Source organism: Gymnodraco acuticeps, unplaced genomic scaffold (assembly GCF_902827175.1).
Source record: "Gymnodraco acuticeps unplaced genomic scaffold, fGymAcu1.1, whole genome shotgun sequence".
Classification (NCBI taxonomy): Eukaryota; Metazoa; Chordata; class Actinopteri; order Perciformes; family Bathydraconidae; genus Gymnodraco; species Gymnodraco acuticeps.
The window spans coordinates 1-23,252 of record NW_022990307.1 but is presented as its reverse complement, the minus strand read 5'-3'; the positions used below and the strand labels follow the sequence as shown (position 1 = coordinate 23,252).

The window sequence follows — 23,252 nt, the reverse complement described above, 5'->3', positions numbered from 1 at the left end:
AATACGTACATGAAAAAGACACATGTGAATACTTAAAAAAAGGCCTTAAAGAAGACGATGATGAAGGACAGAAATCATCAACAAGGAGGTTTTTTTCGGCCACATTTATGACTATGAGAATATTCTAAATATTTTCTTGAATTTACTTCTTTAAACTCAGAGTATTTTAGAGTTGTTCCTCACACATGTATGTCTTTAAAGTCTCAGAGAATATGTTTTAAAATCTTGTTTATTACTTATTTAATCTCAGACAATATTCAACTTTTTCTCTGATCAATTATTATTATTTTGTTCCAGTAGTATGACCGTTACACACCTTATAAAGCAGACACAGGAACACTTACAAAAGCTTGACAGAGATGAAGGTGAATGACTGTAAGAACATCGCTGTGAATGATGTTAGTTGTAGAAGTCGCCTCAAATGTTTCAATTAAAACCAGTAACGTGAGACGGACGCCGTGTTGTCAGTGTCGACACATGCTAACACGCATCATGTGAGTACAATCTTCAGTCACAGAAAGGCCTTGAAAGTGAACTCCTGCAGAGCGAGGCACGCACAGCGTCACAGGAGGAGGAGGTCAAACTCAAAGAAAACAACGAGCCTCGTCTTCCTCTCGGCGTCTGTCAAAAGCCATGAGAAGTGAGTCTCTTCTAGCGCTTCATGCTTTTTAAATGTCAGCCTGTGATTGTCCGGCACATTCCTCGTGTTCCTTCATGCAAGGAGCCTGTGATCCAGGAGGAGGTCTTGCTCTGAGGGTAAAGAAACGTCTGCATCCTGAAACCTCCTCCAAAACATCCACACAGCAGGACAGGAGCTTGTTTATTAGTAAACAGTTGTTGTTGTTGTGTTGGTGTTACTGCTCGGTGGGACACACGGTGCGGTCTTTGCAGCAGAAGTAATGCACCACCACGCCGTTTGGATACCTGGCAAACGCACTGCAGAGAGGAAGAGATCGTTAGAGAAAGGGCTTTATGTTGATGCAAAACAGCAGATAGAGAAGCTTTCAGCAACACTTAGAAGAGGGAAGCAGCTCAGCGTCAAACTGAAACTGTAGAGACGAAGAAATCTTAATTAAGAGAGGAGATTTTAAATGAAGAATACTGTTATTATTAGGGAGGGGTACCGAATTATTAAAGACCGTGGTGCCGTTAAGCTCCGACGTTATCGGTCTTTTTATCGGTACTGGAGACATTTAAAACACATGTCATATGTATTATTGCTACACAAACATTATATTGCAGTTTTAGTTTCGCCCACTCCGTTTCTAATTCGCAAAAAGACTGAAAAATGCGTCTATGATTATTTTTAGTATTTTCGATCTTTCCAATCCAGACGAGAGATCTCTCCCCGCCTGCCTGCGAGGGGGCGGGGCAGTTTACACACACACAGCTACTACATGCAGCAACACACACACACGGAGGAGATGGCGGAGAGAACGCGCTCCGAGGTGGTTAAACTTTACCCGTCTCGATGCTCGTTGCCTAAAGTGCAATAAGAGTTTAGCATGTGAGGGCGGTAACACGAGCAATTTGTCTAAACATTTATCAAAAGTGCTCCACATCCAGACGGAGGAATGCACCGGGTTCCACTGTCTTTCTAGCAGCTCTGTAGCTCCATCCACGAGTAACGTTTCCACGTCAGGTGTTATGTATGCTAGCAGCAACACACGGAGTTAACTCCATGATACAAACATGGGTTAATGATTAGAGGAAACTGAGTTATTTATTTTGTTAAAGTTTCAGCTATTCTGTTTACAAGTTCTGTCATCAGATTATTTAATACGATTTGTTAAAACATTGTTGTTTCTTTTGATGTGAAATATTATTTATTTCATTTAAATAAAAAGCAATGTTAGTTTACCTTATTTCTTTCTCCAAAAGAACCGATAAGAGTACCGTTAAAAGACCGGACCGATAAGCGCTATCGATAAAAGTAGTAGTACCGTTAAAACCTTAACGATACCGCTCCCTAGTTATTACACACTGGGAATATCATAATGAGGTTTGATGATAACCCTTCTAGGAAAGACACTTCAGTGAGTGTAAAATGTCATGAACTCATATTTTGAAAGGGTTTTAAGGGCTGAAACTTCACTGAAGCTAAGACTACATCAATAACTATATAATTAAATGCTTGAAAAACATATTTTGTATTTGGAAGCTTATTTATTTATGTCTTTATATGGATATAAGGACCATGCATTATTACATAGCATTTAGCTGACGCTTTTATCCAAAGCGACTTACAATAAGTACATTCGACCAGGAAGACACAACCTTGAAGAAAACAGAATCATATAAGTACATCAGGTTTCATAGAGCCAAACATTTCAAGTGCTACTCAACTGGCTTTAGATAAGCCAGTCCTTTATTATAAAAGTGCTTTGTTAGTAAATCTATCGCTCGAAGTGGAGTCGAAAGTGATGAGTTTTCAGTCTGGAAGGTGTGTAAGCTATCTGCTGTCCTGATGTCAATGGGGAGCTCATTCCACCATCTTGGAGCCAGGATAGCAAACCCACGTGTTTCTGCTGATGGGAACTTGGGTCCCCCTCGCAGCGAGGGCGCAGCGAGTCGTTTGGCTGATGCAGAGCGGAGTGCACGTGCTGGGGTTTATGGTTTGATTGCATTAATCTCAGAAAAGAGACGATTTATTCCAGATTTGAGCTAATAGCTAATATCCATCTGCTGTCTTTAGGCTTAATGTCACAGTAAGTACATTTGTCCCAAATCAAACATCATTAAAAGTCATTTAAATGAAGAATGTTAAATGTATTCGTGTACATATTATTATTTTCTATATTCCTCTTTATTTATGTTTTCTCCATATTCTTAAGAAAAGGTTGAATAATGACACATTTGAATAAAAGGGAAAAAATAAGGATTAGAAAAACAAATACAAAATAAAAAAATTGATAAATTAATGCTTTGTAAGAACTAAATAGTTAGAGTGCATACTTGAGAGTAACACCTCCGGGCAAAAATTACGGCCCCACCCACTTTTGGGGGAAACCAACGCTGTCATTTGATTGGCGGTCAATTCAAATTCTGAAGTTTTTGCCAAGCCGATCAGAAATGTAAAAAAACCGTGGATTTGTGGATCTTCAAAGAGCCCGATCACGATGGCCAGACAGGCAAACAATTACATTAACTCATTGGAAATCGAAGATCGGGCTCGATATATGGTTAAATATAGCAGTAGGCGATCGATGTCCACAGATGAGAGTAACATCTACTTCACTTTACGGCCCCGCCCACTTTTGGGGGAAACCAACGCTGTCATTTGAATGGCGATCGAGCCTGAAGCCACAGAGCTCTTCTGTTTCCGTCCTTTCTTCTTAGAGGAAGTTCAGAAACACTGAACTCTGGATTTGTTTTAATGTTTGAGGAGCAATAAACGACACAGCAGCTTGTTGGCATGATAAAACTATTATGTTCCGCCTCGCTCATGAGAGTAACAGCCGGAGAAAATTACAGCCTCGCCTACTGATTTTAATTTAACCGTATATCGAGCCTGATCGTCGATTTCCAATGATGGAATGTAACTGTTTACCTGACTGGCCATCGTGATCGAGCTCTTTGAAGATCAGAAATTCACGGTTTTCAAATATTGCTGATCGGATTGGCAAAAACTTCAGAATTTGTATTGACCGCCGTTCAAATGACAGCATTGTTTTCCCCTAAAAGTGGGCGGGGCCGTCATTTTCGCCCGGTAGTGACGTAGGTGTTACTCTCATCTAAACTGTTATTCATAAAAAATGGTAGAAAAAGGAATAAAGGATAATAATGTGTTACCTGTTTCCTATCTTCTTCTTGCAGACTCGGCAGGTCTTCTCCTCGGTGATGACACACTTCGCCTGCTGGTGGAAGATCCTCTCCTCCTGCACCTGCAACATCGAGACGGAGGAGTAAAACAAAAGCTTAATATATTGTTTTAATGGAAAAGAGTGAGCTGTAAATGTTCCAGAGTCTCACCCGGAGGAACTCTGCCTGCAGCAGGCTCTTCAGGACCTGGTTGCAGCGTTTCCTCTGAGCCCTCTCCTCCAGGACGCTCTCCAGGAACACGCGGATCTCTCTGATCTGAGTGTTAGCCGGGAGCAGGTTGATGGCCTGGGAGAGAAACAACAAGTATAAGTTTGTTAGAGAGTGTTGAGCAGACTTTAGGAGTTTCAGTATTAGCAGAGACTTTAAAGAGCAGTCACCAATCATGGTCAATCTGGGGGTTTACATTACCCACAATGCATTTCAGTCATGCATTTGGTGCAGGAGAATAATATCTATCGTTGTGCAAGGCAAGTTTATTTTGATAATGTTATTTCTTATGGCTGCAAAAGAAACACATTCTAAAATCATACGTAAATACATTTAATGACGGTGATGAAGAAGCGAGACATTAGAGCAAGGGGGTCAAACTCAAACACACAGTGGGCCAAAAATAAAAAATGGGTACTAGTGGAGGGCCGGACTGGTTCAATGTTTATTGCAGAACTTATTGAAATGAACTTATTGCACATATTAAACCTGGAACTAACAAAGCTTAAATGATTGCCTATAAAAACAACATTAAACATTAAATAATCAGCTGCATTAATTTCTTATGGCTCTATCTGCAGCTTTTCCAGAGTCATTTCTTATGAGTACATTTTCCCACAGGCCAACAACAGCTTCAACAAAACTATTCCCCTCAAAGAGAAAACCAAACATGCCCTGTTGTCCTGTGAGAGAAAGTGCAGAAGGAAGCATCCATTAAACTCAGTGCTGCTCTGTGATGCTAGCTCAGATACTTGGCATCTCATCTTGGGTGCAAGGTCATCAATGTTTGGGCTCAGGCTCTGAGCGGAGGAGACCCTCAGGATGGAGTGAAGGTGTGCGTGCAATATACCGGAGGGCCAGATCTAATAGGAATTAAGAATTATCCTGAGGGCCGAAATTAAATCCACCACGGGCCTGATTTGGCCCCCGGGCCTCGAGTTTGACTCGTGTGATTTAGAACAAGAGATATACAAATACAAGAACAAAATTGACAGGATGTGAAAACGTGTTTGATTTAGGTGGGAGTTATCAGAATCCTTCCATCAGAACAAGTTAGTGTATGAAACTAAAATAGTGTGTAGACAAAATGTGGGATTAAGATTGTATTCTGAGAAAGACTCCAGAGTAGAGTTGGAGTACATTTAGCAGAAAATAGCAAATAAATAAGAAGAAACTTGGATAGATCTGAGAAATAAAGTGATTACATTTAGAGATAAAGTGTTGGAATTTTAGCAGTAGATCTGAGTCCAAAAAACTCTTAACGCACTTATTATTATGGAATTTGAAGCTTTAACTTTAGGTACATGTTGATGATAATAATACATTTACTGAGGTTACATTTTGAATGGAGGATATTTACACAGTATTTCCAAACTGTATTATTATTGTTTACTTTTACTTCTTCCTCCACATATCAAATTAGCCACACGACAAACAGTTGGCTGCCGTTTGTTTTGAACTCCCTCCCTGTGTGTGTGTGTGGCCGAGCATTACTATCCTTGTGGGGACCTAAATCTGTTTACACAGTCACAGTCATTAATTTAGGGTGAAGACTTGGTTAGGGTAAGGATAAGGGTTATGTATGTGTTGGTTAGGGTTAAGATAAGTCTCCAGGAAATGCATGTAAGTCAATGTAATGTCCCCTGAAGTGATGTATACATGGTGAGTGTGTGAGAAAGGCTGATCTGTATTCAACTCGCAGGCCTTTCAGAATAAGAGTCAGTGGTTATATATATTTTTTCTCTCTCTCTATAAATATAGAAAAGAAAGCATGGATTTGTCCCAAAAAGAGCCTTTTAAGATTAAAATGTGATGAAATGATAAACAACACAGACTGGAACAGAGACAGGAGCACTGACCTCTGAGGCAGGGAACAATGACGAAGATGAAGGCTACACACACACACACACACACACACACACACACACACACACACACACACACACACACACACACACACACACACACACACACACACACACACACACACACACACACACACACACACACACACACACACACACACACACACACACACACACACACACACACACACACACACACACACACACACCACACACACACACACACACACACACACACACACACACACACACACACACACACACACACACACACACACACACACACACACTCTCACACACACACACTCTCACACACACACACACACAGACCGACCGGACTGTACAAAACTCCTGGGAAAACTTCCAACAGGAAGCTTTTTGTGTGTGTCGGTCAATTTCGTATCTTTCATTTGTCTAAAGATATAATTTAAGATGATATTCAATGTCAAATGTTCTCTCAAGTAATGTAGTTATAATTTAGTCTATATAAGGTCTAGAAAAAGTGAAACAGTGTCATTGTCAGACGTTCATTAAAAAGCCTCAATACTAGAAATATGAACAATATTTAAAAAAAGAGACTGGAAGAAAGCACAGTTTTCTATTTCCTTAATGTTTGTTCAGATATAAGACTTTGTCAGAATAGTTGTTTCTTTTAAACAAACCAACGTTGCTGAGTTTTGTGACAAGAATTTCACAAGTGGGTCCTCCTGATGAAGAAGAGAGCTTCCCAGACCCACCTCAGTGTTTGTCTGTCTGCTAATGAGAAGCCCCTCTTCCTCCTCCTCTTCCTCCTCCACCATGTTCAACTGCTCTTCACCACAATAGGAGTCCATGAAGAGGAATTCCCATTAAAAAAGGTCCCAAACAGACAAATCTGTACCCGACCAAACATCCTGGAGCTACAGGTCGCTGCAGCCGGATCATTACTCTGTTAAAACATCCCAAAAACGTAGAAACCGCATCTTTTTCAACCTTTGACTTTGTGAAGGAATCAGTAAAAGGAATATTTGGAGTCACAGTTTCCTGATAAAGCTTTAGAGAGGATGCTTTCCTCTTTAAATTTGCTTTGGACATGTAGTTACACTTAAGGTTTCAAATGGTCTTCACTGGTTAAAACCAGTTAAACCCCACGGGGGCAAAACGCAACATCTTGCAAGAAACAGCGTCTGAGGGCTTCTTAACATTTAATAAACTATGAATGTGTCATACCCACTTAACGGGAAGAAACTCAGCTATCAGACAATATTAGCCATTTTTAGCAAAACAAAACATAAGGATAATAACAAAGGCTCTGAATTAGCCCTGAGCGAAGAAATGCTAACACACTTAGCACAGAACTCACGTTAAAATGCCCTTAGTACTTATCGGATCTGCACAAACAAGATATCGATTAGCAAGCTGAGATTCCAGACATATAAGTATCATCACTGAGCGATCTCGGCGAAAGGACAACAAACAACAAAATTAGCTTTAAGGTGCCAAAACGTCTTACCTTTGATGTTTTCTGATCAAAAGTTGTGTTCAATGGCATTAAAACGATAAAACGCTGCTGAAGGTTAATCCAATGTGTCTGATAATCCATCCTTCCATTTTTAAGCCAATACATTTTTTCTAAATCTCTCTAAAAAGGTCAAACTTCACTTATTTTGCATCAATCTTGATACAGGGTACTTATTATATGTTATAGTTTGGATTCCCAAAGCTTTTAGTCTACCATCCCATCACTCAAGGGTGGTTTTCACTAAAAGTAATGTTTTTTTTTTTTTTACTATGTTCAATCTGAATTTACTTTAAAATAAAAAAAAATGCTATATTGATTCTGACTCTTCTACATCCAACTCACAGGTGTATCCTTGCTTTGCGAAAAAAGATTATTAATTTACCCCTTTTAGAAGTGAAGTTATTGTCATTTGTTCTGGGAATGTCATTTTCGAGCCTGAGACCTGGAAAACAGGCTCAGGGGTCAACTGGTTAAGGGTCGATGTCCTCAAGTTCACTTCCAGAGAAATGGAAGGAAACTTCAGGATGTGTTTCCCTCGAGGGAAAGAGCCGAGAGATGTTCAACGCCTCATGAATATGGATTAGCACCTCATATTACCCGACTTCAAATAATGCAAATGACCCCTTTAAAGGGAAGTCTTCTTTACTAGAGAACAGGTTCGACAAGAAAAATAGGTCATGAGCCGGTTTTGTACATATAAGCTTTTTATGTAAATTGTCTCCCTTCTGTTTTTCAGGTATTTGAAAGTATAAGAAAACAATTTTATAAAAGATATTCACGTGTCTCTCGGGGGAGATCTGCTCCCTTGTTCTATCAGAAAGCAGCAGCTCGACTGCAAACCCCTGTAGTCTCGCTGTAAACACCAAATTAAATCTTTCTGTTCAGTTCATTCACTGCTTTAATTTCACGCTAAATGACTCATTTTGTGTGAGTTCCTGTCATCATTAATCATGTTGTTCCATCTCATCTCTTAATTCAGCCCTCTCTTATCTGTCCCACTTTCATGTCTTTTCTGAATTGGCAAATCAAGTTATAATAACGAAGCCCTGGGTTGACTTAGAAACTAATTAATGCTTTGTGAATTAAGAGCAGCTTTGAGAACCAGATGGAAGTGCGACAACTTTTGTGCTCGTGTCAAAAAAACTTTGGCAGCTTCACAGCAGTTGAAGTGCTTTTCTGTGATAACTTCCTGTCACAGTTGATGCTGTTTTTATGCACTGAACATATGTTACACTGTTGTTGTCAAAGCCAGGCTCGCACTGCAGGAGTTTAGAAATCCTTAACGTATTTAAAATCTGGTTGCAACTGCAAGGATTATCTCGTCTCTAATCTGAGAGTGTATCGGGTATACATCTGCTGAACACCTTCTGTTCTGTCTACAGTGTTGAGCTAGCTGTGGTACGTTTACCTTGGTGGTGTTGAGCTAGCTGTGGTGTGTTTACCTTGGTGGTGTTGAGCTTGCTGTGGTGTGTTTACCTTGGTGGTGTTGAGCTTGCTGTGGTGTTTTTACCTTGGTGGTGTTGAGCTTGCTGTGGTGTGTTTACCTTGGTGGTGTTGAGCTTGCTGTGGTGTTTTTACCTTGGTGGTGTTGAGCTAGCTGTGGTGTTTTTACCTTGGTGGTGTTGAGCTTGCTGTGGTGTGTTTACCTTGGTGGTATTGAGCTAGCTGTGGTGTTTTTACCTTGGTGGTGTTGAGCTTGCTGTGGTGTGTTTACCTTGGTGGTATTGAGCTTGCTGTGGTGTTTTTACCTTGGTGGTATTGAGCTAGCTGTGATGTTTTTACCTTGGTGGTGTTGAGCTAGCTGTGGTGTTTTTACCTTGGTGGTGTTGAGCTTGCTGTGGTGTGTTTACCTTGGTGGTGTTGAGCTAGCTGTGGTGGGTTTACCTTGGTGGTGTTGAGCTAGCTGTGGTGTGTTTACCTTGGTGGTGTTGAGCTTGCTGTGGTGTGTTTACCTTGGTGGTGTTGAGCTAGCTGTGGTGTTTTTACCTTGGTGGTGTTGAGCTTGCTGTGGTTTGTTTACCTTGGTGGTGTTGAGCTAGCTGTGGTGGGTTTACCTTGGTGGTATTGAGCTTGCTGTGGTGTTTTTACCTTGGTGGTGTTGAGCTAGCTGTGGTGGGTTTACCTTGGTGGTGTTGAGCTAGCTGTGGTACGTTTACCTTGGTGGTGTTGAGCTAGCTGTGGTACGTTTACCTTGGTGGTGTTGAGCTAGCTGTGGTGTTTTTACCTTGGTGGTGTTGAGCTTGCTGTGGTGTGTTTACCTTGGTGGTGTTGAGCTAGCTGTGGTGGGTTTTACCTTGGTGGTATTGAGCTTGCTGTGGTGTTTTTACCTTGGTGGTGTTGAGCTAGCTGTGGTGGGTTTACCTTGGTGGTGTTGAGCTAGCTGTGGTGTGTTTACCCTTGGTGGTGTTGAGCTTGCTGTGGTGTGTTTACCTTGGTGGTGTTGAGCTAGCTGTGGTGTGTTTTTACCTTGGTGGTGTTGAGCTTGCTGTGGTGTGTTTACCTAGGTGGTGTTGAGCTAGCTGTGGTGTGTTTACCTTGGTGGTGTTGAGCTTGCTGTGGTGTGTTTACCTTGGTGGTGTTGAGCTTGCTGTGGTGTGTTTTTACCTAGGTGGTGTTGAGCTAGCTGTGGTGTGTTTACCTAGGTGGTGTTGAGCTAGCTGTGGTGTGTTTACCTTGGTGGTGTTGAGCTTGCTGTGGTGCAGCTCCAGGACGTGTAGCGCCGCCTGCAGGTTGGCTTGAGGCTCCGACAGCTCCATCTTGATCGGCCCCAGGCAGTGAACATCAGGAGGGGAAAGGTACATCCGCAGCAACGACAGATACACCTGCAGGGAGGAAATATCAAGTTCAAGGTACAAGGCTTTTATTAGTCATATGTACATAGTTACAGTGTAGTTATGACGATGAAAATCTTAGGTCACAGGCTCCACCAACAGTGCATATATATTAGAGTCATTGATATATTACTTGACCAGAAATGTGTCATGAGAATACTGATGAAGCAGCATAAAAACAGTTTCATGCAAGACAAAAATTCACCTAAAAAAACAACTATAAAGGATTTTACAGAATTGAAAAACAGGATAAATATACCGAAACAGCAAAGACGATAAGACAAGATATAACATTGGCCCACGTTACAGCAGAAAAAAACTAGATAAGAAACCAGACAAGAAATGATTAATAATTGTAATAGAAATTGTACATTTGAAGGTTTTTGCACTAAACGCTAAACTGCATTTTGTTGTCTCGGTACTCAACGACAATACATTCTTCTTATCTAATCAAACAATAAAAAAATGATATACTCAAAGTTTCAGGAACCTACCTGACTAAGAACATGGTGACTTTAAATACAGAAGTAGCTGGACATTTTGGAAATTATGCTTTAGCTAAACGTAAAAAGGATAGATTTAAAACAAGAGTGAAGTAGCAATAGCTGCAATGAAATTAGCATATGTATCCATGGGTCTCATGCATACACACACAACCTCACAAACATTTGACATCGATATAGCATGCAACGGTCTGAGAAATAGCTCAAAAATATGTACATAATAACATCTTAATAACTGAACGGAAGCTATGTTGGTAGTCTAGCTCTTTCCCAGTCTTCATGCTAAGCTAAGCTAATATTTAACATGAGGATAGAAAAAAGGTATAACTGTTCTAAATTTAAAAAAAATCATTTGAAATTAGGCTATTTTAAAAAAAAAAAAATTATTAAAAGTGGACTTTACACACCGGCATCTATTAAGGATTTCATTACTTTCTGACCTTCAAAGAAACCGCATTGATTCATTGATTTTTTCCTCCAACCAAACACTTGTTCACTCATTTTGACTTCTTTAATTTTGGTGTTTACTTGAAAATTCAAGCTACTTTTCAGACACACACCAGACAACAACAACTCTTATTCATGACGAATAAGGCTGTCTGTAGAGCTGTGTGCCTGTCATCTGGAAAGATAAATAATCCTTTATATTTGTGAAGCTCTTTCTGAAGGTACTTCGAGTGTACATAATGAGAAAAGTGATCACAGCACAATGAAATCCAAGAGGACGAAGGTTAGAGAAACATATTGTCTTATCTGGAACATGAACAAAATGGAACAACACATTAAAATCTCCTTACATCTTTGTTCCCTTCCTCTGAACTGCTGTAGTGGCTGTGACAGTATCTGCAGAGGACAGAGGAAACATGAAAACGTATTTATCTCTATAAAGCTCACAGCGCTGTAACAACATAGTGAGGATGACTGAGTAAAGTCAAAGCATTTGTTTTAACTGAGAAACAAATGACCTACTTTGTCACAAATGTAGACTTTTAGACCGTTTAACATTCAGAAATTAATATCTAATCATTAGCAGTGGTACTTAAATATAATTTTGAGGTACCTGTACTTTACTTGAGTATTTCTATTTCCTGCTACTATAGTTCTACTCCACTGGCACTTATTTGGAAGATTCAGATTCAGATAAATAGTGCAATATCTTACCACCAGATCATTTATCATGTAGGTTTCGTATTATTATTATTATTATTAGAGGTAGAGATTAAACTACTACAACTGTTTTTATTTCATTGTTTGGAAAGGAGAAAGTTACAGAGTAGGGGAGGATTGTAATATTCTGAGAACAACTCAGAGTTGGAGTATATTTAGCAGAAAATAGCAACTAAAATAGACGAACCTTGGAAACATCTGAGATATAGAGTGATTACATTAAGAGATTAATTGTTGGAAATGTCTCAGTAAATCTACATCCAGAATTTCTCTCTATAAAAAAGCAGTAAAATCTAATGTACCTAAAAAACCTTCAGACATTTGAGACTATTTATTATTATAAAATGTTGAAACTTTAACAATAGGTTTATTTGAATGGTAATACTTTTACTGAGGTTACAGTTTGAATGCAGGACATGTACTTGTAACAGAGTATTTCCACACTGTATTGGTACTCCGTTTACTTTGACCTCTTCCACCACAAATCAATATTAAATATAAAATGAGCCACTGGACAAACATTTGGCTGCCGTCTGTTGTGAACTCCCTTCCTGTTCATCTGCAGGATGGTGTGTTTGTCTGTTGGAGTGAGTGTGTGTGTGTGTGTGTGTGTGTGTGTGTGTGTGTGTGTGTGTGTGTGTGTGTGTGTGACTGCAGGAGGACTCACTCGTCAGCCATGTGTGTGTCTGTGTGTGTCTGTGTGTTTGTGTGTGTATATGTGTGTGTGTGTGTGTCTGTGTGTGTGTGTGTGTGAGTGCAGGAGGACTCACTCGTCAGCCATGTGTGTGTCTGTGTGTGTCTGTGTGTTTGTGTGTGTATATGTGTCTGTGTGTGTGTATGTGTATGTGTGCAGGAGGACTCACTCTTCAGCCATGTGTATGTCTGTGTGTGTGTGTGTGTTTATATGTGTCTGTCTGTCTGTGCAGGAGGACTCACTCTTCAGCCATGTGTGTGTGTGTGTGTATGTGTGTGTGTGTGTGTGTGTGTGTGCAGGAGGACTCACTCTTCAGCCATGTGTGTGTGTGTGTGTGTGTGTGTGTGTGTGTGTGTGTGTGTGTGTGTGTGTGTGTGTGTGTGTGTGTGTGTGTGTGTGTGTGTGCAGGAGGACTCACTCTTCAGCCATGTGTGTGTCTTTCAGGATGTGCACGTAGATGAAGAGTGCCTGCTCGTGTTTCCCCATGCGACCCAGCAGCAGCGCCCGCTCCTCCAGCAGCCCTGAGATCAAAGGGCAGGGTTTTTATTAACGGCTAAAAACTAATATAACTTCACTAAAACATACCAACATATGTACATGAAGTCATGGGAAATACATAAAACACTTTGTTCTTCTTAAGTGCATGTTACACAGGCAGGAAACTGCGTGATGTATGATACTACATTAAATACATTAAATTGAGTAGAGACATATTTACTGATAAATAAATGTGGTTCTTCTTGAATTTCTGTATCAAAACCACTTATTTTTTCCACACTCAAGGTGTAAATTAATATTTGCAATGGTTTAATAAATGTAACATAACATTATCACAATAACACAGTTTTAAAGGATGCAGCCCCAAGTTGTCTGTGTATGTCTATGTAGTGATGTATATCTGTGTATAAACTGTATATTAATGTATGTATACATGAGTGTAAATATGCATTTGTCTGCATATTTATGCTCTCCATCGAACAAGCCTATTTATTTTATTTTTCCTTATTTTCTATTATTAATTTTTTTTTCTTTCAGTTAAAAAATATATATTGTTATTCTTATTTTTTCTATTTTTATTTTATTATCTTAAAATGTTGTGTTTTGGTCTTGCATAGATAATTATATGTTTTTTTCATTTAAAGGGGACCTATCATGCAAAATGCACTTTGTGATGTCTTTGATACAGCAACGATGTGTCCCCGGTGTGTCGGGGAACTCACGCAGCGTCAGAAAATAAAACCCTCTCTCTTTTCCTCCGTACCCAAATCTCTAAAAACGGGGAACAACGGAGCTGATCCAGATTTGCGTCTGATATGACGTAATATCTGAAATGTGGACCCACGGCCCAATCAGAGACGTTGCTATCAGAAACAATGCCCGACTGTTTTGGACGTAATATGGTCGGTGTTTACATTAGCATCGCTAACACTCAGAGCTAACCTGTACTGGAGAGCATGTGTGTGAAGAAGCAGGAAGTAAAAAGGAACTCACCTTGTGGTATAACCGGCAAGAGAGAAAGCCTTTGAGCTAGGGCTGGGCGATTTTTTCGGTTTTAACGATTAATTTGCATTTTTACTTTCCTACGGTTTGTGAAATGGCTGAACCGAAAAATCGCGATTTAAAAACATTTCTAGACTCCGCAGATTTGTTTTGCTTTAAGGGACTCCGTAGTAGCTTACTCTCTCACTTTCCAGAATGCGCACAAAACTCAGCCACATTGCCTGTGACTACCCGATCTGCAGCTCTGTGTACACATATATCCCTTAAATTATTCAATACATACTTGGTACTGAAGTATTCAAGAGTAAATAAAGTAAATAAAGTTTAATATAAATGATTTGCTGTGGCCAATTGTTTTCATTGCATTTACAGACCCGTGTAAATCTCTGATACCACCCAATGAATGCATTGACTTGCTTGTAGAACCACGCTACACAAAACAGATAGCAACACCTATACAAACTATTTTTTTTAAAAAGGGGCTACTGTATCGACCTATATAAAGTATATACATTTTATTTTTTTTTCAAATACCAAAAATATCTTGCATTTTAGCCATGCCTCATTTCGCTCCATTTGCTTTTTCCAGCGCTGTTTTTGCAGGGGGCTGATTCTGTGAACTGCAGCTGACCACGCCCCCCTGCAGGAGAGGGGAGCGTGCTCTGAGATCAGCTGCTGGGCGGTCTGTAGAGGGGGAGGAAAAGAGATCTCCGTCCTCCGTGTTTTATTCTTATAGAAGTAAGAAGAGAAGTAACGGGGCAGAAACCCTCCTTTTTACGCAGCGGTCCAGACATAGACATCAAACGGCGACACATATTCAGTTGGCAGTTACTTTGGCATTAGGGCAGGGATATCTAGATACTTCCCAAGGTCTGACATCATGAAGTGTGCTACTTTTAAAGCAAGCAACGATGTTTTCAAATCTGTAATCAAAAAGCTCCTCAAAAACACTATCGAAGCAGTTCCTGCCGTTGCTACGTTAGTTCAAACAGTAACAACGGACTGCTTTTCTTAGCGGATGCTTGTCAATTTAAATCAATACATAAAACTATTTTTTAAGTCAATAAAATCATTTTCTAAATCCATAAAAGCATTTCAATTAATATTGGGAGTCATATCGTTACTTTGTTGAGAATGTGGCCATGTGTAATAAGCGGGATGATGTGCACATTGCATAATGTGCCTTCATGCCGATCTAGAACCCTCCGCAAAAAAAACAAAAAAACGGCTCGTTCGCGGGCGAGAGCCGGCTCCCGTCGTTCACTTAAAAGAGCCTTGGTCTGGTTTGTTTAGAAAAAAACAGAAAAAAAATCGAGGTTTAAATCGAAAATTGTCCATTAGTTAGAAAAAAAAATAATCGCGATTTTATTTTTAGGCCAAATCGCCCAGCCCTACTTTGAGCTCCAAACTGTTTCAGAGAGAATCCTTGATGATCCATGATATGGCGTTTCATCACGGCAGCATTTAGTTTAGACAGTAGCTGCCGGGTCCCACATGAGCTCAGACCCCTCCTTTTTTATTTGTTATCAATATTTATTTTTACAGCTTTATCCCCAAATCAGCACTTTAGAAACAGGAAGTGAAATAGAGGGATATGAGGCCTGGCTAGAATGGGTGATCTGTTTGGTATTTTGAGCAAAACACTTCATAGACATGTTTTTTATATATCTGAGACCTATGCTATTGCCTAAAAATAGCATGATAGGTGACCTTTAACCTTAGAGCACCCTTTAATTTGATTTTTTTAATTCCAATTATTTGTATTTTCTTTTATGAAATCTTTTAATTTCTTTACGTTTTCAATTATTATCCTTAAATCCATAAAATACATCACAATAATAGGGAAAACATTACACAAAAGCAAATGTAAATGTTTGTTTTGACTCTGGCAATCAATCATTTATAAGAGTGGTCTAAATGATTATGACACATTATCATAGGAAGGTCATACATTTAATTGTCAGCGTCTATAGATATTAAATTCCACATCCTTGTGAGTATTTGTCGAGCAGACAGAGGAGCCGCCTTCTCCTCAGAACTCACCGTCAAAGGGAAAATCACTGATGAGTCTGGACGGCTGGTAGCTGGTGGAAATATCCAGGAAGGACAGCAGCTTCTTCCTGAACTCGCCCAGATCCCCTTCCTCCTTCCCCGCAGACACAGGGGGAACTCCTGCAGGGAACACACATTGAGTTTAAGAAGAGTAACGTCTGTATAGAAGGAGCTGAAACTGTCAGATTTCATCACTACGGGGGAGTTCAAGTCCATCTTAAAAAGGACAGAGAACAAGAATCCATTGGTCGATGTGATTTCTCTTATATCCCATGATTGAAGTCGTTTTAAATTGTGCCAGTTTTTTAATGTTTTATAATAGTTTTTTTATTTGCATATTGTTAGAGCCATTTTCATTTCATTATTATGGTCTGAATGTTAGGCTTAATAATAATAAAAGGATTTAGATTAAACTCTTTATTTCTGTGAGTCACACTGGTTTAAAAGATATTCATTTAAGGCTCACTTATTTGTTATCAAATGTGCGCCAGGTATCACATGCACGGCTAAATGCCTATATATGGTAGGTTGATAGGACACAGCTGATTGTGATGAGACGGGGAAGCGGTAAAGTCTTTTGACCGTGTTCTTTTTGGATACTGATAACTTTTATTTACTATGAAGCGAGAGGCAGGAATCCTGAAGTCAAATGTAAAACCTTTTAAGACCCTTTCCATACATTTTAAGACCTCATCTCCACTTTGAGTTCTAACCGGTTACCTTGGCGACACACTTTACCTCACATTGACTATATACAGTATTGATTGTCCTTCCTCCTTATCTTCCAACCATTTGGACGCAGACTTGCATTTCCCCATAACGATGTTGCTTAGCAACCGGCGTAAACGGAGCTTCGCGCTATCAAGCAGTGAGCGCGCGATGTCCTGTTCAGATGACGTCCAATAATCCAACGGGATGCCATCAATAAACTACACAGAATCACACTACACACCTACGCAATGATTACATTCAGGCAGACTGTAGAATACAACCTCTTTGGACCATTTATATACTTACTGAAAACAAGCTACAAAATGTAATACCTTGGAAAATGCCGTTTAATACTTTTTAATAGCCTTCATTTTCGCTAAATTGATTTATCAACTTTTAATACTTTTTAAGACCCCGCGGACCCCCTGATTCAACAACGATCTCCGCTAAATTCGTTTGGAAACAAATAGAGGCGCGTCAAAAGTTCAAAAGCCCGACAGAGAAGTGGCTATTAAATAGATTAAAACGCCACCACACACATTGACTGGTTGATGTGCCATTTCATTTGTGTTTTTCAGCTGCATTCCTCTGCCTGTATTGTCTGTGTTTGATCTGTTGTAACTTTGTTCATGCTGCTCTTCTTGGCCAGGTCGCTCTTGGAAAATAGATTGTAATCTCAATGAGACTTTTACCTGGTTAAATAAAGGATATATAAATATTGGACGATTCATCTGCAGACATTTTGATAATGAACTATTGTGTCATTTGTTTCAGCGGCTCCTAATGCTTTAAGTGAATATTTGCTGCTTGGCTCAATCTGTGAAATTGAGTTTTTAGACTATTCATGAGACATAAAGTTAATAATACATTATATTTGCATTTCCTTAAATTGTATTTTATGATGCTTTGCTTTTCAATGCTTTTAATGTTTTTTGACTACATCATGAAGCTGACTGAGACAAGAGTGCAAAGCTGTCATCAAGGCAAAAGGGGGATACTCTGAAGAATCTAAAATAAAAATCATATTCTCGTTTATTTAACACTTTTTAGTTTACTAGATCATTCCATATGTGTTCTTTCATAGTTTTGATGTGTTCAGTATTAATTTACAATGTAGAAAATAATGTATTTAAATAAAAACCTTTGAATGAGAAGGTGTGTTCAAACTTTTGACTTTTGTATACTAAAGCTTAAATGCCAAAAATACATATTTATGATTTTAAATTGGTTGCTTTTATTAGTGTATTTCTCAGACATTGCTTATAATATATATATATTTATAAAATATTCATTTGTTATTTGATCTAACATTCAAACACAATCTCAAATGACATGAAACGTGCTTAAAGTCTATAGAAATCTTGATCAAAATGTGTTTTTATCGTCGTGTTTTTGACTTTGCCACTGAATTAATAAGCTATTATTCTTTACTGAAGCAAGCACACATGGACGCATGAAAAGGAAAAGGTCTTTACTAGAGAAACTCAACAGGGTATCTGAGGTCAACCTTAAAATAGCACTGATACAGTCACTATTAACAATGTGTGCATAATCTGTTATTAATCTTAGAAACAACTATATTATATTACCACCTACTCTGTTCTGCAATTTGATTAATGATGCACCATGAAGCAATAACCTGCCAAGGACAGATTTATATATTACATTATTTGATTTATTAGTTTATTTCTAAGACACTAAGTGCACATTAATGAGCACACGTTGATATGTAGCCGTCTGACAGGTTCATTTTGATACAAAATGTCCCTGGGAGGTCATTAAGAAGTCACAAACAGAGCGGGAGATGGATGGGCTTCATTATTAAGTCCTGGCACTCTCTGTAATCACATGGAAACTCTATGATAAAATAGATATATCAGAGTAACATGATAACAAAGGTATCCCAACTGTAGCTGTGAACATGACAGGATGTGTGATTACCTAGAAGAGCATCAGGACTGTTTGAGGCATATGATAGCTATGTGATTAACATGATGATTCAGCCTCTATGGAGAGAGACATCAAGCATGCTCATTTCTGACGTGGAGCTAATCTGAAGTAAACATTGAATACTGCTTTCTATTCCTCCATCTTGTGACTGTGTAACTCCCTCTCTTGGATATCAGCATGTGAAACGAGCGATAGAACTATTAACAAAGCACTTATATACTAATAAAGGACTGGCTTATCTAAAGCCAGTTGAGTAGCACTTGAAATGTTTGGCTCTATGAAACCTGATGTACTTATATGATTCTGTTTTCTTCAAGGTTGTGTCTTCCTGGTCGAATGCACTTATTGTAAGTCGCTTTGGATAAAAGCGTCAGCTAAATGCAATGTAATGTAATGTAATGTAAAAGGACACTGTTCAGGAACTAGTTGATGCTCTGTATGTGATGAGTACTTCCATTCTGGAGAGGATCACAGATACATGGATCCTGAGGTTGAAGCTCAAGACGGTGACCAGGGATTATTAACAATTTCAAGTATTCAGAAAAAGTCATAATTTTGAGGAAAAAGTCATAATTTTAGATTTTGAGAAAAAGTAAGAATTTGGAGAAAAAGTCATAATTTTGAGATTTTGAGAAAAAGTAAGAATTTTGAAAAAAAAAAAACAGTTGGTATGAAAGTTTTCATGACTTTCACGCAGAGTTTCCGTTAGTGCCGGTCAACATGTCCGTTAAAGTTTAAATCTTCCGAACAAAATGAGAAAAGTGCGGGTGAAAGTGTTATTTATTGAGCTTTAAAACAAATTGATATGATTCGATATTAAACAAACTAATTATAGTAGATTACATTATTCAAAAGTAACTTATAATAACACAGGAATAATAAACGGAGCGCTCTCTCCTTCTCCTGACAGCCCGCCAGTATCATGCAACTCGCGGATCAGTAATGAGAGACCCGACAGTAAAACTAAGCATATCTATAACTAGTTCAGGTAGTTTGAGAAGTCATTAAAATAGCTACGTGTGATATTCTAACCTGAAGTGTGTGTTTTGTTCCGCTCACCGCTGCAGGTGATCATGCAGAGCTGCGTGTCGACTCGTCAGCAGCAGCTGATCTCTCTCTCCTGTCAGATTAGACTTCACTCGCGTTTATGTCCATATCGATCAGATCCAGCTAGTTCTAGCTAATGATATGACTACCTGCTTATTAAGAGACACCTGAACAATAAGTGTCGCTATGCAACCGGGTGAGGCCACAAAGTATAGCATTATGCATTTGTTTAAATGCCGACCGGAACCCCGAGGCATTACCAACAGATCAACGCACAATCAACCCATACAGGACATCTCTTTCTCCACATTAAGTGTTAGACATTAGAATTGACTCTTCTTGTCTGTCACATAAGTGGCGCAACCGATGCGGTATTGCGCTAAGGGGTAATTATTTTGACTGGACATTTTGACCGGAGAGATTTAGATTTGCCGGTCTTCAGCATATTTTACCAGTCAAAGTCCGGTAATTACCGGCTAACGGAAACACTGCTTTCAAGGTGCCGCAGACACTAACTTGATTAGGTTTCATGTCATTTCTGACGGGTACCTTCAGGCAGGGAGTTGAGGTACTGCTTCATGAGGCCCTGCACCCTCTCCAGGTAGAGCTGGATCAGCACGTTGTGAAACTCGGGGCCCTTGTCGTCCCAAACGTAGACGATGTGCTCCAGGTACGGGACGGCCAGCTCCTTGAAGCCCTCCTTCAGGAAGTTCAGCACCTTGTCTCGGGGCATCGTCTCCACCTCCGTCAAGTCCTCCGTGAAGATCTGGACAGAAAGACAGTTTTAAATGAGGAGGAGAGGGCTTTCTTTATGGTGAAAGGATAATAGAAAGACAATAGAGAAAGGTTTATGATGGTTAAAGGGTTCATACAGCTTAGAAGAATATGATTCAAGAACTTTAAAAAAGGTGCCTATTCTTAAGAAACCTTTACTTTGTTAATATAATTGCAAAATACCCACCGAAATAAATTAATGTTGTCACTATTTCTTTTTTGATATATTTGTATATTGTTTAGCTAGCGTTTTGTGTATGACAACACAACTAGAAATATGACGACGGAATCGTTTTATTTCAGTATATAAAAAATGTTTCTGAAATGTTTCAGTTTACATGAAAAGATAAAACGCCATATGAGAAAAATCTAGCTATTTTCAAATTTCGAAAATCTTGAAAACATAACCATAAACCACTTTATGATGTATTAAAAATGTAAAAAAGGAAAAACCCTGCAACGTAACCAAATGCTAACAGAGGGGAAAGTATAAAACAAGTTAAACAATTATTAAAAATTGAAACATTATTATATCATGTAGTGTAAGTTTGTGTGTCTCACCTTGAGACCGTCCTCAGGACAGATCTTCAACACCCAGGGAGAAAACTCGAAGATTATTCCCATATTCTCCACTCCTGCGTGACGAGAGAAATACAGTTTGACTTCACCAAGGAAACTCACAGGAGAAGAAGGAGACAGCAGATGATCCAGCTCATAGTAAGCAATACAAGCTAATCAAATAATCAATAAACATTATTTAAATGGATATTATTAAGTTGCAGCTGATGATCATAAAACCTTGTTGAAACCAATACATTGTAAAGCATATTTAGTAAATATGTAATAGTTTGTTTATGGTTAATGATCGGTTTCACTTATCTATGAAACATTTTACAATGTCTTTGGTAATCATTAGCAAATATTGAAATGTTCCTTTCTTTGACACAATATCGTAAATATAAACAAATGGTCTTTATCAGTAGAATAAATATTAACTAAACATCAATTTGCCATTTAATTTATGACGGTTATTATGATGCGTTTTCCTAGTTTAACACATGAACAGCTATCGTTAGCGGCTAGATATCGGGTCAGTAATGCAACAGGAATTCATGTTGCCATCCCAGGTGCAGAAATATAGTAAATCCTGACACATGTGGTACAAAAAGCCTCATTTAGTGCGTGCCAGAGAATGCGAGGCACTGCAGACCATGACATACGACAGCATGCAGAATATTTATTGCCTCCAACATCAACAGTAAATCAGGCTGACGGTTTTCTCAGAGCTTTTCCCAAAATCACCCCAACAAATTATACATATGGAACAGCGAGAGACGACGGCTCCAAGTGAACACAGACGTCCTCACCCAGTCTCTGGAGGTACTGCACGGTGCGCTCGTGGCCCTTCAGAGGAGAGTTCGCCTTCGTGGACTGATCCAGAAGAACCTGAAGAGCTGGGGGGGGGGGAAGAAACAGGGTGAGGAAGAGGAGGAGGAGGAAGAAAGAGAAAGCAAGAAGAAGTAGAAGAAGAAGCAGAAGAGCTAATGTGAGATTTCAGTCCACTACATTACATAACTCCTCCATTAGCAGAGCCTGGCTGCAGCTCCTGCTCCGTGTTAATTGTTGGAGGGGAGCAGCTGGTTTGAGTTTCGTAGGCAGACTCCAGGAGCATGACATCACAATCACAAATTGCAGCAGGTCGATTAAAACCAGCCGCGTTCAGAGCGAGAGCGGCCAGAGAAACCAAATAACGTAAAGACAGCTCTGATGTACGAGAAAAAACCTCCTCTGAGATGAACTGTGGAGCCCAGAACACAGCTCAGATACAAGTTCATAAAACCCATCAAGTTTAAACACAATGGAACCATTCTGTGTACAATGGCTCTTGTTATTTCATCGAGGTGACGAGGAGGATGCTGACAGAGGCCGACACAGGTCTGGCATCAACTGATTCCTCATTTATAAACTAAACCCCAAAACTCAACGTCCAATTTGAGAGAGAAATCACTAACAGATGTTTCCTTGTTGTGTTCGTAGTCGTCATGCTGAGGTCTGAAACACATTTGGTGGAGAACAAAATTGAACTCGGGTATCAGTCGTTATCCAGATTGACAGATCTGTTGTCAATGCTTGATGATTTATTTAGCTCTTTTTAAAAAAATGATTATTCATTTAAATACATCTAAAAATAATATATAGTTAAAATGTCCTTCCCAGTTTGTCAAAATCCAAGTTGGTGTTTTTAAATGTTCAAAAGACAAGTTTTCACTATACTGATATAGTGATAGATATTGAAGTGACTGTTATTTTGTATATATTGATTGTTGTGTTTTTTTGTCTTAATGTGTGCACATGTATAAATCAGGGTTTCCGTTAGCAGGTAATTACCGGTTTTTAGCTGATAAAATGTATTAAAACCCGGTAAATTCAAATCCTGTCGGTCAAAATGTCCGGTAAGAGCTGGATCTGATCGATATGGACATAAACGCGAGTGAAGTATAACCGGACGCGAGAGAGAGAGAGATCAGATCAGCTTCTGAGTCTGACGGAGACACGCAGCTCTGCATGATCACCTGAAGCCCCGCCCACTGTTTAGCGAGCTGCATGAGAAACTGATGGGCTGTCAGG

The 23,252-nt window shown here is 39.3% G+C and overlaps 1 protein-coding gene across 1 annotated transcript; it reads right to left on the bottom strand.

The window, feature by feature from the left end:
• Positions 1 to 211: 211 nt before the first annotated feature.
• On the bottom strand, positions 212 to 22,078 carry LOC117550358 (vam6/Vps39-like protein; the record flags this gene model as incomplete). Its single annotated transcript, XM_034222774.1, has 10 exons — positions 212 to 936; positions 3,793 to 3,884; positions 3,973 to 4,107; positions 10,068 to 10,217; positions 11,527 to 11,572; positions 13,009 to 13,111; positions 16,134 to 16,262; positions 20,400 to 20,616; positions 21,186 to 21,259; positions 21,992 to 22,078. Coding segments are annotated over 10 exons (1,115 nt in total), but the record flags the coding sequence as incomplete, so codon positions are not given.
• Between the last annotated feature and the right edge of the window lie 1,174 nt (positions 22,079 to 23,252).